The sequence below is a fragment of the Plasmodium coatneyi genome, chromosome 14, assembly GCF_001680005.1.
Source record: "Plasmodium coatneyi strain Hackeri chromosome 14, complete sequence".
In the NCBI taxonomy this organism is placed as follows: domain Eukaryota; phylum Apicomplexa; class Aconoidasida; order Haemosporida; family Plasmodiidae; genus Plasmodium; species Plasmodium coatneyi.
In genome coordinates, this window is record NC_033569.1 from 1667449 (window position 1) to 1682805 (window position 15357).

General features: G+C 41.0%; 5 protein-coding genes across 5 annotated transcripts; all 5 read right to left on the reverse strand.

Annotated features, from left to right (window-relative positions):
• Positions 1-82: 82 nt before the first annotated feature.
• PCOAH_00054800 (Uncharacterized protein) lies at positions 83-2266 on the reverse strand (the record flags this gene model as incomplete). The annotated part of the gene is made up of 1 exon (XM_020062260.1): positions 83-2266. The coding sequence occupies one exon, from the start codon at positions 2264-2266 to the stop codon at positions 83-85; it is 2184 nt and encodes a 727-aa protein (XP_019917704.1).
• Positions 2267-2864: 598 nt separating this feature from the next.
• Positions 2865-5513, reverse strand: PCOAH_00054810 (Uncharacterized protein; the record flags this gene model as incomplete). Its single annotated transcript, XM_020062261.1, has 2 exons — positions 2865-2943; positions 3217-5513. 2 exons carry the CDS (start codon positions 5511-5513, stop codon positions 2865-2867), a joined length of 2376 nt encoding a protein of 791 aa, XP_019917579.1.
• An 833-nt stretch (positions 5514-6346) lies between these two features.
• PCOAH_00054820 (Uncharacterized protein) lies at positions 6347-7645 on the reverse strand (the record flags this gene model as incomplete). Its single annotated transcript, XM_020062262.1, has 1 exon — positions 6347-7645. One exon carries the CDS (start codon positions 7643-7645, stop codon positions 6347-6349), a length of 1299 nt encoding a protein of 432 aa, XP_019917888.1.
• Positions 7646-8551: 906 nt separating this feature from the next.
• Positions 8552-11044, reverse strand: PCOAH_00054830 (Uncharacterized protein; the record flags this gene model as incomplete). Its single annotated transcript, XM_020062263.1, has 1 exon — positions 8552-11044. One exon carries the CDS (start codon positions 11042-11044, stop codon positions 8552-8554), a length of 2493 nt encoding a protein of 830 aa, XP_019917769.1.
• Positions 11045-13240: 2196 nt separating this feature from the next.
• Positions 13241-14815, reverse strand: PCOAH_00054840 (Uncharacterized protein; the record flags this gene model as incomplete). The annotated part of the gene is made up of 1 exon (XM_020062264.1): positions 13241-14815. The coding sequence occupies one exon, from the start codon at positions 14813-14815 to the stop codon at positions 13241-13243; it is 1575 nt and encodes a 524-aa protein (XP_019917654.1).
• Between the last annotated feature and the right edge of the window lie 542 nt (positions 14816-15357).

Sequence of the window (15357 nt, forward strand, 5' to 3'; positions counted from 1 at the left end):
GGGCGGACGTTCCAGCGGGTATCATTCCCAATGCGTAACTTTTCAACCTCCATCAGTGCAACTACCTCCAGCGTGACTGCTCTCAAAAGGGGTGCCGGTTCCACTTGGTCCTGTCTGGCTTCCGGTTTAGAAACTTGAAGGGGTTCTTCTCCGGGACGTAGCGATATTTATAATTCTCATAAAGCTCAGAGTGTGTGTACCACACTGGCAGCAGTTCGTCCTTGTCCTCCGTCACAGCCGTCTGCTTCTTCAGCCAGTTGTCAAAAATGTGCACTCCCTCATCCCAGTCATACTTGAACTCATGGTTCTCCTTCCCACCTTCCTTCTTCTTATTTTTATATTTGTTACTAATTGAGTAGAACTTTTTAAAGTCTTCTTCCAAATCATACGTGTCGTCAAAAATACCCACCCCGATGTAAATATTTCCTGCGGGCCCTAAAATTACGTAATCCTTATTATTTTCAATTTTCTTTAAATTTTCCTTCGTCTTTAACAAACACTTGCACAAATTTAGCGAAGCTGCAACATAGTCAGCTGATTCTTTGTAAAAGGGTTGCGTGTGCAGATAATTATATTCGCTAAATGCAAAGAGGAAAATTTTAACAGGCAAATACGAACCAGGCCTCATCATTAATTTCAAAGCGCAAAATCCATCAATCGAATTGTTTGTTCCGTCCGGATAAAACCATAACTGAAGAGAGTCAAATCCACCGAGGTTAAAAATATCAGACTTAATAGGCTGTCCCAACCTCTTTGGGTACTGTTTGCATAACATGGGGATGAAATTTATTGGCCAAATGAAATTCATACCTACTGATATATTTGCTGGATACGTTTCTGCAGATCCAATAAATTGTACATCGAAATAATTGTTCTGCACTTTATCTAGGCTTCCAAAACCTGTATTATTATTTGTCCTTTGGTAATAATTATTGGAATAGTAATTTTCTTCTAATTTTTCCTGGTCAGTTGAATCAAGCAGATCTTTCACTGTATCATCGTAGTATTTCCAATTTCCTCTCTTAATATCGTTTTCTGCTTTTGAATTCCACCTCCTTTTTTGTTTAATACCACTGTCCTTCTTCTTTTGCTCTTCTCTTTTCCTTCCAGTTCGTAAGAACACATTGGATGGGTTTATATATCCTGGCGACTCTGAATCGTACTCGCTTTTCTCGTCCAATTCCTTTATGTCTTCTCCATGATTTAGGTATATGTACCCTGGGTAGTCCCTATCGTATAGTATTTCTCCTAATTGGGAATCTATATGATGGTGCCTTCCCACTTTTTTGTACCTTTCTATTTTTTCCTCCTTGGTCAGTTCTTTTTTACTGTTCTCTCCATCGTTGTTGCTTTTAGGGTGGCTCTTCTGCCCCTCTCTGATGATGGAGAGAACGTCCCTTTCGAAGTCGGGCATGTCCTCCCCAGCACGGTCGGCATTACGCTCATCCGCGGCAGGCCTATTTACCGCTTTACTTTTCGACCCCTTGCGGAGATTTCCATCTGATCCTTCCGACGCGTGGCTCTTCCGCCTGTTTGACTCCACAAACTCATCATACTCCGAATTATCGAATGGAGTGGCAATTTCAGGAGAAATCTTCACTTTCCTATTGTCGGCAAATCCCTGGAAATCCTTCCCATCAATCATCAGAAGTGGCAATCCTTCATACACAGAAATGTCCTTGGGGTCAACTCCATCAAATGTCTCCTCTGGTTCATCACGTTTACCTTTCGATTCCTCCAAAGCTTCCTCCTTCTTATAGTCAGATAACTTTTTGTACAAATCTGGACTAATCTCCTGTAGGTTTTCTACTTCTTCTAGATCAAGAGTGTCATCATCATATTTGCCCGTCGCCTTTTTCTTCCCATCCTCTGGAAACAAGTTCTTAAATTGTTTGGGGTTAAAGAACATACTCTCGGCGTACAGCTTTTTTTCATGTCCTTTTTTTTTCCTTTCAAAGTATCTTATGTCTCCTCTTAGGAGGTGCATCCGCAGGGCTTCCTCCGTAGATCTCCCATTTCTTTTCCTGTGTCTTGGTAAAAATCCGTTCTTTCTGAGACCGCACGGATGGGCATACGCATATGCATAGATGTACAAGTGTGCACTTTTAAGATGATCCGGTCGGCGCCTACTCATTCCCCTACGGGTGCCATACGCGGGACATATGCTTTGGCCACTTCTGTTGCTTGTGAAAACGCAGAAGCCGTTTTTTAAAAGCGCGTAAAAAACTATCGCAGCGACGTTCAGTAGAGCGCGAACGGGTGGCATTATTTCAGGCTGCGAAAATGCGTTTCGGTTCGCTTGGCGTGGTTGCAGTTCGTCATCTTGAAGTATGGAAGTTGCAGAAGCGCAGAAGGGGCGCGTGTTGAAATGGTACGGAAGTTGATGCGGTACAAACGTTACAAATGTGCAAGCGTTACCAACGTGTAAACGTTGAAATGGTACAAATGGTGCAAAGCGGTATTGTTTATTCCTCTCAGTTTTGCTCACCCGTTTGCTATTTTTTTTTTTTTTTTAATTTTTTGCGAATGGGCAAAATTCTTAACGCGCCGCGGACGTGTACACATCACGCGAGCGTGGATTAACTCTACCCATTTCGACTTCTTCCTCGCACCTCATTCAAATGGCTACACGGAGGGAAGTCCAACAAATGCAAACGCGGAAGGGAATGTAAACCTTCTCTTCTCTTCAAAAGAGAAAGATATAACATTTGACAAATTACCGTTAAAATGGCAAATGTGGCAACAAAAAAATGAAGTGAAAAAAAAAGCAGATCGGGGCATGCCGCGATATGCTGCTACACAGCGTGACATATGCAAATGAAAAGCAACAATGAGGAGGGGGGGCGTGAAGCAACTTGGCTTGTTCACTTTTTTTTCTTCGAAAGTTCGATCTCCTTGTTTCGCTCGTTCAGGTCCTTTATGATGCTGTACACTTTGCTCGGTCTGCAGGAAAAGTTGGGCATTCCCATGTGTGTAAAGGTGAGAACTTACTAGTAGGCACTACTAGGTAAGGGCAGGGTACACCAAAAAGTGCACCGCGTGAAGGGTCGAAATTGCGCAAGAGGGGTTGTAATGCCTAGCTGGTGAGACGTATACATGTGGGGGATGTTTACACCCGCTCATGCGAAAATACACACACACATAGATGACAACATGCACATTTTGAACATTTACACATATATTGGCACATTAGCGCGCACTTTGGGGGAGACGCACCTGCCATATACTAGTCGGTACTTCACAAGCTCCACTGCGCCCTCGCTGAGGGTGTTGTCCTTGAGGACATACTTCCCAAAGGTGAAGCACACAAGTGTCTTGTCCATCTTTCGCGCCTTGGAAAAGTAGGCTGCCATGTTAGCGGCGTACTTTATATCCTCGTCTATTTTAATATCGGCCAAATTTAAATCAGCCGTGATTATTTGACCATTAATTTTTTTATTTCGAAGAATGACATGTCCCCCTGGGTGTTCATGCACATGAAACCACAGATCATTGAACTTCAAAATTTGAGTCGAAATTTTTTCATTCTGTTTGCTATTTCGTCCTATTATCAAAAATGGGGAAGACAAATCTGTTTCATTAATTTTAATTAACAGAGAACCTTTATAAATATTTTGCGAACTTTTTATTGCATTTGGTTCAACATTTAAAATTTTTTTTTTAAATATTTCTTCCTTCTCTTTATTTTCTTCCATTTTTTTTATATATTTTTTTCTATTATCTTCAAGAGAATTGCATTTTAATTCCTTTTCAATTAGCTTCAATGCGTCAAATGTTTTGTTGTCAATCCAGTCCGTCATCTTCGATATGGTATGGTTGAATACGCTCAACTTGTTTATATTTTCATGAAGCAAGTACGCTCGTTCGCACACCTCCCGATCGTTTTTATACTGGTTGATCATTTCTTCATATTGTGGGATTTTTTTTCTGATAAATTCTTTGCAGAACTTTAAAATTGTGTAAAATTTATTCACGGAGAGGCCTCTTCCGTGGTAGTAATAAACCAGCTCGATGACCGTTTCGAAATGCGTTTCTTTGTCTCGCGGGGTGCTCTTATTTATGTTGCTCCTATTGGTGTGGCCAGGTTTGTCGTTTTTGTCTCCGTCCACCTGGTCGTCGATTCGACTGCCTGCTTCGGCACTTTCCACTTTTCCGTTGTTCATAATTGTTGGAGCGGCGCATAAATCTTCCGGAGGAGTATCTCTCCCCTTATTACCCTTCTTCAAAAACTTTACAGGGGAATACAAATTCAGATTGTAGTCAAAATGGGGGTCAAACGAAAGAGCTTCGTCTTTTTCCTTTAAGTTTAAAAAGCGCACCCACTTAATGTATGCCTTATTGAAGAAATCCAGTAGTCTGCCCGAATCAATTTCTTCAAATTTGGCATTGCTGGGAATGTTGAGGTAATCCAAAAATTTGAGCACCGTGTTGTAACTGAACCCCTCGTACAAATCGAGCAGGGATGAAATAAAAATCTGCTCCTTCCTTGCTTTAAACAAAGTTGAAAAGGTGGAAAAAAAATCATACTCATTTGGAATTATTTTACATTCATGATTTGTGGGGAAATTATAAATGTGTCCTTCTTTGTATGACTTGTCTATCACCTTCTCTGTTACATAATTATGCGGAGAAATTAAAATTTCATCATTTACCTTGTTTATAAGAAAGGATATGCAGGAATTATTGTGGAGGTCAAAAAGGAGAGTCACTTTTCTTCCACTGTTGCTGAGATCAGCTTCTCCTCCATTGCCCAAAATATCTTCGATGTCGATGTCTTCATTGGTTTTCCTCTTTAAGATAAAATCAACACATAATATTTTGACGAAACTTTTTTTTATATATATATCCGAAATGAGTGAATATTTCAACACGGGATTTAATTTCTGTGCATAATCGTCGTCAATAAATCTGTTAAAAAGTTTTTTTATTTTCAACCCTAAGGAAATTACTGGATTGTCATTATCGTAGCAAATGTACAAATAGTAGTCCTTTTCTCCCCTTTTATTCAAATGTAAGACGATCGTTTTATGATCTGCCTGTGTTATGTGCTCCACTACGCAGTCCTGCAAAAGGGCATTCAACTCAATTGCTAATAAATGCAGTGTCGTATAATCCATTCGTTGTTCCGGTGCTCCATCTTCTTTTGCCTGTACATTTTTTATTCTCTTATTAAAACAGTTTTTCGAGTTCTTTATTTCAATTGCCTTCTTTTCCAGTACCCTAAGATATGCTTCATCCGTTTGGTCATATTTTGTATACTTGAACATGCTGCTCTCCTTGTGGTCATTTTTTTCACCTTGGCTATTTTTCAGTTCACCTTTGCGGACCCTTTTGCTGCTAAAAAAAAATGTCCTTTTCAGTCCATATTTCGTCTTATTGTCCTGTATGAAATTTAACTTCCCCTTGCCCTGCTGGAACAGACGTCTGCTCAAAACTAGGAGCCACGAATTCATCACACATGATACGAATAGGGTGAAGAAAAGCAGCACCTTGCCTATTCGTATAGGAAACATTAAACCGGAATGGGGGGGAATGGACTTTCGCGACGGCCGCCTAGCCGCCTACCAGTTTTGCCTATTTGGCTTAGCCTCCTACACCACGGCCAAAATTGCAAAGTGAAACTTCTGACTGACTCAACGGACGGGAGAAAGGCGCGGCGTGAAAAATCGTTTGAAGTCATGAAGGGCGTGCTGCGGCGAAGGGGTTCATTCATACACTGGATTCTGTATCCCTTCGTGGCTTCCGCAAGCACTTTTTCTGATCCACCATAGCCAACTTCGCGCGGAAATCACGATGGGGAAGAAACATACGCTACAGATTTAGTGCGCCGAAAAGGCAACTACAAATTCGCGGCAGTAAAAACGTTGGCCAGATGGCCATGAAATCACGCAAAGGTTCCTACGGCTCCCCAATGGGACAACGTTCTTCCCCACATGGCCTTCCTCTTCTGACAAATTCATGTGGAGGAACAAAAACACCAGTATGGAAGGAACTTTTGTCGATCATCAGTTCGTTTCCGTTTGGTCCGGCTACGTTGAAATATGGATATGGGGTTTTGAACGATATAATGAAAAGGCGATTAGGTAACTGAGCGTAACTGAGCCGGAGGGGTAGGCCCACGGGGTGGTGCACAAATGGACGGTGGGTGAAACGTCACGTGGTCATCTCAAATGGCCAAACACACTTCATATAGGGGTAATTTCCCGCGCGCAACGTCCTCTTTCGCGCCCCTCCCTGTTCGTTATTTAGTTTTTGAATAAGAAAAAAAAAAAAAAAAAAAAAAAAAAATTCAGGATATGCATAGCGATAACCGCAGGGGAGTAAAAAACGCACAACAAGCTTACCTTCACAGGAGAATCTTGTACTTCTCCTCCGTGGGCACGCTATTCACTACACATTTCCCATCGTACGAGAGAGAGGCAAAGACCCACGCGTCCGTTTTGCTCCACCTGCCTTCATAAACAGACTCTTCGTGATCGGAGTATGTTTTTATTAACCGATAGTTGGTTTCCTTTTTCTTCAAATTCAAGTTGTTCGCTGGATAGTCAATTCTGTGCAGCTTCACCGTATTGTCTGAGCTAGTGCTGAGCAACAACTCATCGTGAAAATTATTAAAACGAATGGAGGTGACCCAATGCGAATGAATATTAACTGTAAGAAATGCATCACTCAGAAATCGAAGGTCCCAAAATTTTACGTAGCCATCATTTGATGATGTTACAATGACATTTGGAATGTTTGGATTAAAGTCAACAGATGATAAATCAGCCTTATGGTTTGCAAAGGTGGAAAATATTTCCACGTCATTTTTCACGTCGTATCCGTACACATTTGTGTCACTAATAACGGTTAAGACGTTTTCGTGATGTGGGTCAAATATGCCGTAATTCAACTCCCGACCCATACTTTTGGAGGTAACAAAATTCACATTGCTTTTGCTCCTCCCGAATATGTCATAACGGTACTTATCTATAACTGCAATTCTACTAAATTGGCCTTCACGATCGTCCACCGCGATGTGCTTGATGCCAGCATATGGCTGATCGGTTCTCAGTTCGCACAGTTTTTCCAGCGCTGCTTTTCCTTTCCCCCTGTCCAGGGACTTTTGCTTCCCCCCTTTGTCGTTCATCAATTTATTCTCCATACTGTGCATCGGTGCATTTGCCTCCCCCCCTGGATCATCCAAATTTCGACTCGCTTGGTTCGCCTCCTCCACCTGTTCCATGCCGGGATCTGTCTCCCCTCCTGCAACGAGCTCTTCCTCATCGAAGTTGTTCAAGTTGTTCATGTTGTTCAGACTGCCCCGTTGGAGAAAACACCTACATTCCAATCCACCCGCACAGACAACCGCCGAGGTACACACAAGATTGTCTTTCCCATTTCCATCCTCCCTTTCACACATATCTAAGCAAACCAACTGCTTGACCTCCTCCTTATGGTCAAAAATCTCCACATTCCGGACAGTACAGGATTGATCATTATACTCAATCAAATGGATTTCATTGTCGACGAAGGGTTGACTTGTGCCTAACAGGAAGTAGTGCAAATGGTATGACTGGTCGGGTAGCTGGTTGTGCACACTGCTCAAACATTTGGACTTAAAAGGTAAGTAGTAAGTATTTTTGAGAATTCTCCCAGAATGCATCATTAAAGGTGGGGTGATTATATATTGGCTTCTGCGTGGTGGGTCGTCTCCTGTTCATTCCGCTTCTCCCGGTTACACACACGCACATCTGTTTATGTGCCCTCTTGGGGAATCTAGCCAAAGTGGAAGAGTATTCTCTAAATGACCAGATAAGATGGGTGACCCTTTTAAAAAAAAAAAATAAGGATCAAAAAGGTGGCAATAGAATAGTTACCTATTCACCATACAACGTGGCGAAAAGAAGTAGCGGGTCAACACAGTTGCGCTTTAACATTCACCCGCATGTTCATGTACTTTAGCATGTATTCCTGTGCACGTTCTCGCATCTACGCCTCTCCGGTGAGCGAAATGCGCTAAACAGAATCTGCTTGGTTTATCTTCCCCCCCTACACAGATCGAAACGCGTCCCTCTTCCTGTACATTTGTAAATGACACACCCCCCTTTGGAAAATTTAAGATCTACCGTTCCGTTATACCATCTTAGGAAATACACAAAAAAAAAAACAGTTGTAAAAATTTACCATGTGGGGTAGGTTACTCTATGTGAAGAATTGTGCGCAAAGAATTGTTGCTATTTTTTTATTTTTTTTTTTGATTTCCCTATTTTGCTTTTCCACTTTGAGCATCATTCGAAGAAGCCTGTTGCGCACACCGTCGGGCCTACTCACACCACGCCGATCGCAGAGGATCCCTAGTTTATTTTCAACAAACCGAATTGGCGAAAACGCAATTGCAGAGGTGCGAATGCATTGTGTAGTTGGCATACCAAATAGGTGCATATATATTTATGTCAAAATAAATCACGCACATATGTATGGTGAATTTTCCTAAGGGTGTACACAAATGAGTATGTATAATGCGGCACACAAACAGATTGTAACGCCACGTTGGTTCATCGGGGACGCCTCAAGGTGAGGGATTGTAAAGATCGTTCCATTTTTTCTGCAATGTTGGGAGATCATCAGCGGGTTGGTATTTCCTGGATAGCATATTTTGAATTTGTTTTTTCCTTCCTCTTCGCCCCTTTCTCCTTTTTGCACTGCCATCTTTGTCATCATCACACTGTTCCTGCTGTTCGCTTACGTAGGCCTTTATAAATTCGGATTCCACCTGCTCAGCGGATTTTATGAAATTTTCCTTTTCGTAATTTATTTTTGGTGGTTTGTTGGACGTCATTAACTGGAGCAAACTTTTCGTGGTTTTCTCCATCGTCTTTTTAACGTCTTTTGTATTAGCATCCCCTCGTGTAACGTTCTGTTTGCTCAGGATGGTACGCAGACGCTCATTAAGCTTCTCGTTAATTAGTGGCATCTTCCCCTTCGTGTGGGTGTTACTTTCCATATCCGTTAGGAACATTTTTTTGTATATTTTGAGCGCATCTTCTTCTTTTTTCTTCATGTCTTCAATGCGATCTGACGACTGTTGACTGAAGGGATCATCCGGATTGCACAACGGATTCTCCTCATCCTTAAATGTTGCTTTGTTATTGGTTAGTTCGTTTGGGGAGACATCCGAGTGTGATTCTACAGCATTAGTAGTTTTTCCTGAGTGGTCCGGCGGGTCCTCATTTATGATATCACTTTGATTAAAAATGGAGAAGAAGCTGTCTTCGTCGTCCTCCTCCGCTTCTTCACCCTCGTTCAGTTTTGAACCGTCTTGGTGATAACTGCCGATGGGTTCCTTTCCCTTTCTCTGTTCCTCCTCCCTCTGAAATTGCCCAATTTTGTCCTTCAACAGGTGGATGAAGTTTTCTAACTCCTTTTTCGTGTTGGACGTTGCGATAAGGGAAGACGGGGATCCCACCGGCTGCGAATTCCCCACCCCTTCTACCTCATCAGTCATACACTTAACCGCGTGTTGGTAGTGCCCACCGATCAGCACGCACTCCTCGTGCGTAAAATTGTCCACATAGAGATTTAAATACTTATTAATAAGGGAAAACATTTTCAAGTGAAAAATTTGTAAATTTGCATAGGCAGACAGAATGAGGGATAAACCTTGTTTGCTAAATAAATTCATGTTTTGAAAAATCTGCATAGACAAAAAATAAAACAACATTTGCGATTTTATTTTCAGCTTGGAGAAACTGTAACAAATTAGGCTTAAACTTTGGGGAGATAAACAAATTTTTTCCTTAATGATGTAGGAAGATAGCTGAACGAAAAAGTTGGCATCTCGGATTTTTAACTTGGCGTAGGCATACGCTATGGTAGACAAGGCTTGTTCGTTTAACTCGTTATTTTTCTTTTCCAAACTTTTGCAAACCATCTTGGTATACGTATCGAGGAATAACTGGTCGTTCTGTTTAAACACAGCGCACGAATAAATCAGTTGCGCGAAGTGTTGACTGTCCAAAGAAGCGTAATTATTTTCATTGGAAAAATGGGAAAAGATATGATGAAATAAATCCTTGTCATAAAATTTGACCTTAGCGAATGCATGTGCAATGGTGCATAGTAAAAAGGAGTTACTTTCATTTACAGATTTCATCTCAAAAATGTGACTACTCAATATTTCGCTTAACAAATGATAGACTTTTTCATTTTTGAATTTTTTTTTACAAAAGGCATTTGTAATGAGAGCAATTTCGAGAAAGTTAAAATCTTTACGTAGATTTTTCACCCCTTGGATAAATTTCCCCCATATCGTTTTCTTATTTTCATTTTGATAATTCAGCTTTGAAAAAGAATTTATAATGTTGGTGAGAGATTTCGCATCAAATTCGTCGATTCGTTCAATTGTCTCATCCACCAGGTCGTCAATAATTATCCTGTCTTTTATCTTAAGCTTGTAAAAAGCATTAACAACACTGGAAATGTGAAAAGGTTGAAAGTACGTAATTTTGTGAGGAATCTCTTCACATATTCTGCTGAACAAATTATTATCGATAAAATTAAAATGGGCATACGCATTTAATATGAGGGAAATATCTTGGGGTACTCCTTTGTGTAACTTTCGGGGGATATGCTTTGCGAACGTTTCCAACAGTTTCTCATTTTTGTGATTAAATTTCCTCATCGTATTTAATATTAGGGAAATTTCTTTTGTACTCATACTGTTAACAATTACGATAGCTCTTTGTGCATATCTATCCAGCAACTCTTCATCATTTATATCAAAATAGAACAGCCGATTACACAGCATGGCTAGTTTTTTGGCTTTGCACGACTCGGGCACGTATAACTCTCCCTTGGTTAAATTATCGAAATGCATTTTTTCTTCATATTTGTCTGGATTTCTTATTTTCTTCTCTATGTCCAATGGCTTCTTCCTCGGCTGCTCCTTCAGCCCTCTTCTTTTGTTTTTCATATATCTCGTGTGCATATCGAATATTGCTCCTTTCCGCCTTGGCTGTGCGGTCCCCCTCACGAGGGCGTTCCTCATGCACTGTAAGAACATTGTTTACCGTCCGTGGTTAATTGATGACCAGTTCGTATGCAGCCGAGCAAGAACCGTTGCTCGTGCCGCTCCCCGTGTGGTACACCTCCTCAAGGCTGAACATCACACTTGTTTTCTCAATTAGTAACTCTTTCATTTGGTTCCTGTTTGCCACAGAAGGAGGAACGTTTTATTTGTTCTTCCTCGATAAATTGATCATAATTGTAACCCATGGGATGATGCAAAACACGCCGTTATTCTACATGCGAGGTCGGTATGGTATTCTCAACAGGCGTTTTTTGTGCGTCGCCATGTGCAGCTAAGTTTTTTGCAAAAAAGTGGGGAACCGTGTTTACATTTTTTTTTTTTTTCTCTCCACCGCATGTTCATCTGGATGAGGATTTCCCATTTTAGTTGAATTTTAACCATCCACCATCCCCCCCATTATTTCCCTTCCAAAGGTGTTAAAAAGAAAACATTTAAAAAAAGAAAAAAGCGGGTTCAAATTATCTTTAATACTGAACACACTGTAACAGAAGAGCCTTTATTTTTTTTCTTACCAAGTTGGTTTGAATACATCTTTCTGGCAAAACTAGGCGATTGCACATTTTTTCCATTTCAGCATCACCTACATCGCGAATTCTCCCTTACACATATATTTGCATGTGCACATATCGTAAAATCACCCCTTGAGACCATTCGTACAGCATTATTTTACGTTAGTGTTCATTTCTGGAGGTTATCGCTCCTTTGTAAGTGCTTCCTACTGGGGAGGTTGCCTGAAGGAGCTGTGACGACCGCCTTAAATACACTCTTCGTTGTCCAAGATGTAGCCCTATTGCGCATAATTTTACGCAGATAATCTGTATTAGTGCATTCATCAGTGTCTCCTTAGATGGACACACATCATCTTTCACATGGCGCATATGATGAATCGCACGTCCACTTGAACGTAATATTCAATCTTACAACATGTACCATGTGAAAAATAAAAACGCCCACAACAGATTCTTAACTTCTACCTAAACATATTCCCTCGGGGGCATGAAACATATAGCACATCATTTGCGCAGCGTAATTCGTGTAAAAGGCACAGCTACGAATGAACGCTTTAGGATCACCTATGTGAACCTCCCACAACTTTGCCGCATTAAAAATGTACAATTTTGTCCAACAAAAAAAGGGTTACATATATACATGCACAAATGTTCGTCCCTACGGGAGATCGCATGAGTCTGCCTGCAAGCATGTTAACCGATGATGGGTTTCAAAGGGGGCGTTGCGATCACGTCAATCATGTTTCCATATAAAGAGCTTCCCAAAGGGTAAATGTGTGCATTTGAGCTCTATCGGGATATCCCCTTACCGGCATATCTATATATTTTTTTTTCCTTGCCAATACGATTAAGTAGAATACTACTATTTTTATATGTATATGGCGGAAGGAAAAAACGACGGGGTTGCTTTTTCCCTGCATGAGAATGCCACAAGTGGGGTAAAAACAGACATGTGCACATCTCCCCATGACTAGTTCTTCATTCGTTAGGAAGGGCATAAACAGGTGCTCACTGCATGCATGGGGAGTTTGTGTCCATGCGTGCACATAACCACCAATGAAATGAATCACCTCATGGAGCATTCGACTTTTGTCTTCCCCCTTTTTACCCACACATCCTTTTATTGTTGCTCTTTTTTGCGAGTTGTTTTGCAAAATTAAAAAAAAGGGAAAAGGAAAAGGGGCACATTGGCAGAGCATATGGAAATAACAAAATTGTATAACATAATGGTATAACAAAATGGTATAACATAATGGTAGAACATAATGGTAGAACAAATGAGCAGAAAAGCAAAGGACTTGCGTCCTATTTCCCCCCGCGCATGCGATTTGTGTGTATCTGATTTTTTTTCCTACATCTCCAAATAAATGCTCGCACGGGAAGGAGCACATAGGGGAAACAAAATGCGTGACAAAAAAAACAATTTTTATGCAGGTCTAAATAACCAATTTTTGGATCTTCGTAGCAGGCTCACCGTTGACTGCTGAACGGGGGGGTCAATTAGTTTATACTTCACATACACATATATATGTTCTTTTATTCATCCCCCCAAGCTGACAAACCTAAAACTGTGCGAGAAACAAAAATGGTAAGTCATTTCACACCGTAGCAAAGTTCATAAAAACTTCCGAACGACGTTTTCATTGCACCTGCTAAGCGACTAGTTATTCTCCTGAATATTCTTCACGTCGGGAGTTCCAGGTGAAGCTGGGGAAGGCAAGAATGGCACTCGGTCATGGTGTGCCAGAGGGGGAAACAAAGACTGAGATGTCCCTTTTTTTTTAAAACCATCAAATTCGTAAACACCTGTCTTGGTGAGAATATCCGGTTGAATGTCCTTTTTTGTGCATGTAACTTTTCCAATTTCTGGTGGGCAAGTGAACACAAGTGGTGGAACTGCGTTGTTGCTATTGGGGAGGAGCTGCTGATTCGTTAAAGTCCCATCAGGATATTGCCATTTCAAGCCATCAGGTAAATTATGTATGTACGGTAAATTCTCAATTTGACTGAACAAATTTTCATTCTTTCTAAAATTCTGGTTGGAGCTAAAGGGGGAATTGGAACCGGTTGGAAGGTTCCTCGGGATGCTCCTGGGCGTGTTCGTTGCACTATTGCCAGGTGGGTTGACACCTATTGGCTTCAGCGTAGTTGGGGGCATAGTCAAATTTCCGAACATTTGTTCTGAGCTGTTCATATTGCTTTTCCCGGAACTGGCAAAACAGTTTATTTGGGAGAGGATGGATCTTTGCACAGGCAGCTGGTTAGGTTGGCTAGACTGGCCCGGCTGATTTGGCTGCCTCGTAGAGTTGCTCAAAAATTGGGTGGGCTTCAGGGGTGGGAACGATTCCGAAATGGGGAAGGGGATGTGTGTGCCTAACTGAGGCATTTCCCCATTGGGCTTAAAAGGAACCTCTACAATTTTTTCCACATATCTAGGGATATAATAAGGCACTTCTACGGTTTTTATCTTAGGCACTTGTTTAATCACCGTCTGTGGCACTTCAATAATCTTCTCCTGAACGACCGGTTTTATCGTTTCCACGATTCTTTCAACATACTGCGTTACAACTTTGGGGACAATTTTTGGTGGATATAGACAGGGCACTTCTACAGGTACTTCCACATACTTAACTCCTTGTGGCACTTCGATTATTTTTTCTTCGATAACTGGTTTTAGGACTTCCTTGGGTACTTCCTTAATCACTTCTGAAACACTTGGTACTAATTTGTTCACTATGAGCTGTTTTTTTACCTTCTCAAATGTATGTTCATATTTTACATGTGGTATTTCTATTTCTCTCTGTTTCCTCTCCTTCTTCGATACGTATATTTCTCTTTCTTCTATAATAGGCTTTGCAACAAATTTTTCTGGGATGTTTTTTTTGAATTCTTCTGGAAGGGGTAGGGGGCCTAATGCTGTCATGACTCGACGAGGGTACGAACCTGCATGCACTGTATGTTCGTCTATTCTATTACCCTGGTTATGATTATAATGATCATTCGTCTGGTAAGATGTTGGCAACTCATTCGCTTGGTTTTCCACCCCCATGTTCATTTTACTACCAGGTACATTTCTGTATTGGACTTTCCCGGGGCTATTCTGAAACTCTTGCGTTTCCTCATGTATATGTTTATCCATTTCTTCGAGCATGTTGTTTGCCAAGTCATCGTAATTTATTTCTCCGGTGACTTCCTCAGAGCCATTGTTGGACTTCAGCGTGCTTTGCATCGGCATTGTGCAATTCTTCGTGGTGGACAGACGGGGGTTCGTTCCTTGTTAGCCTTTTTAGCAGTGCTACCCTTTGTAACTGCTATTGGGGACACAAGAATATCACTCACGAAATGTACAGAAGGGGGAACAAAAAAAAAAAAAAAAAAAAAATAGCTCTACAATGTGGCGAATTTCCGCTTATGGCACACACCTGCGTGTAAACAATGTTCGCGTAGTTCTGCAAACACACAACGGGATGGAATTTTTAATGCCCTCCTAATGGGTAATAGAAATATCATGCAATAAAATGAGACAATGCAGTTTTCTGTTGACTGCTACAAAAGAACTTCTAAAAAAAAAAAAAAATTGCACTTTTTTCTTTTTAATATTTATACATTTCGAACTTAGACAGGGTAAAGGGACAAATGTGCCAACTAAAAAAAACCACATGCAAATGCATGCGCAGTGGAATAAGAATACTACAAACAGTTACAACGGTGAAAGCGAAACTTAAAAACGGCAGGACCTCGCCGCGGGAAAAGCATGTCATTAAAATGTTAACAAGA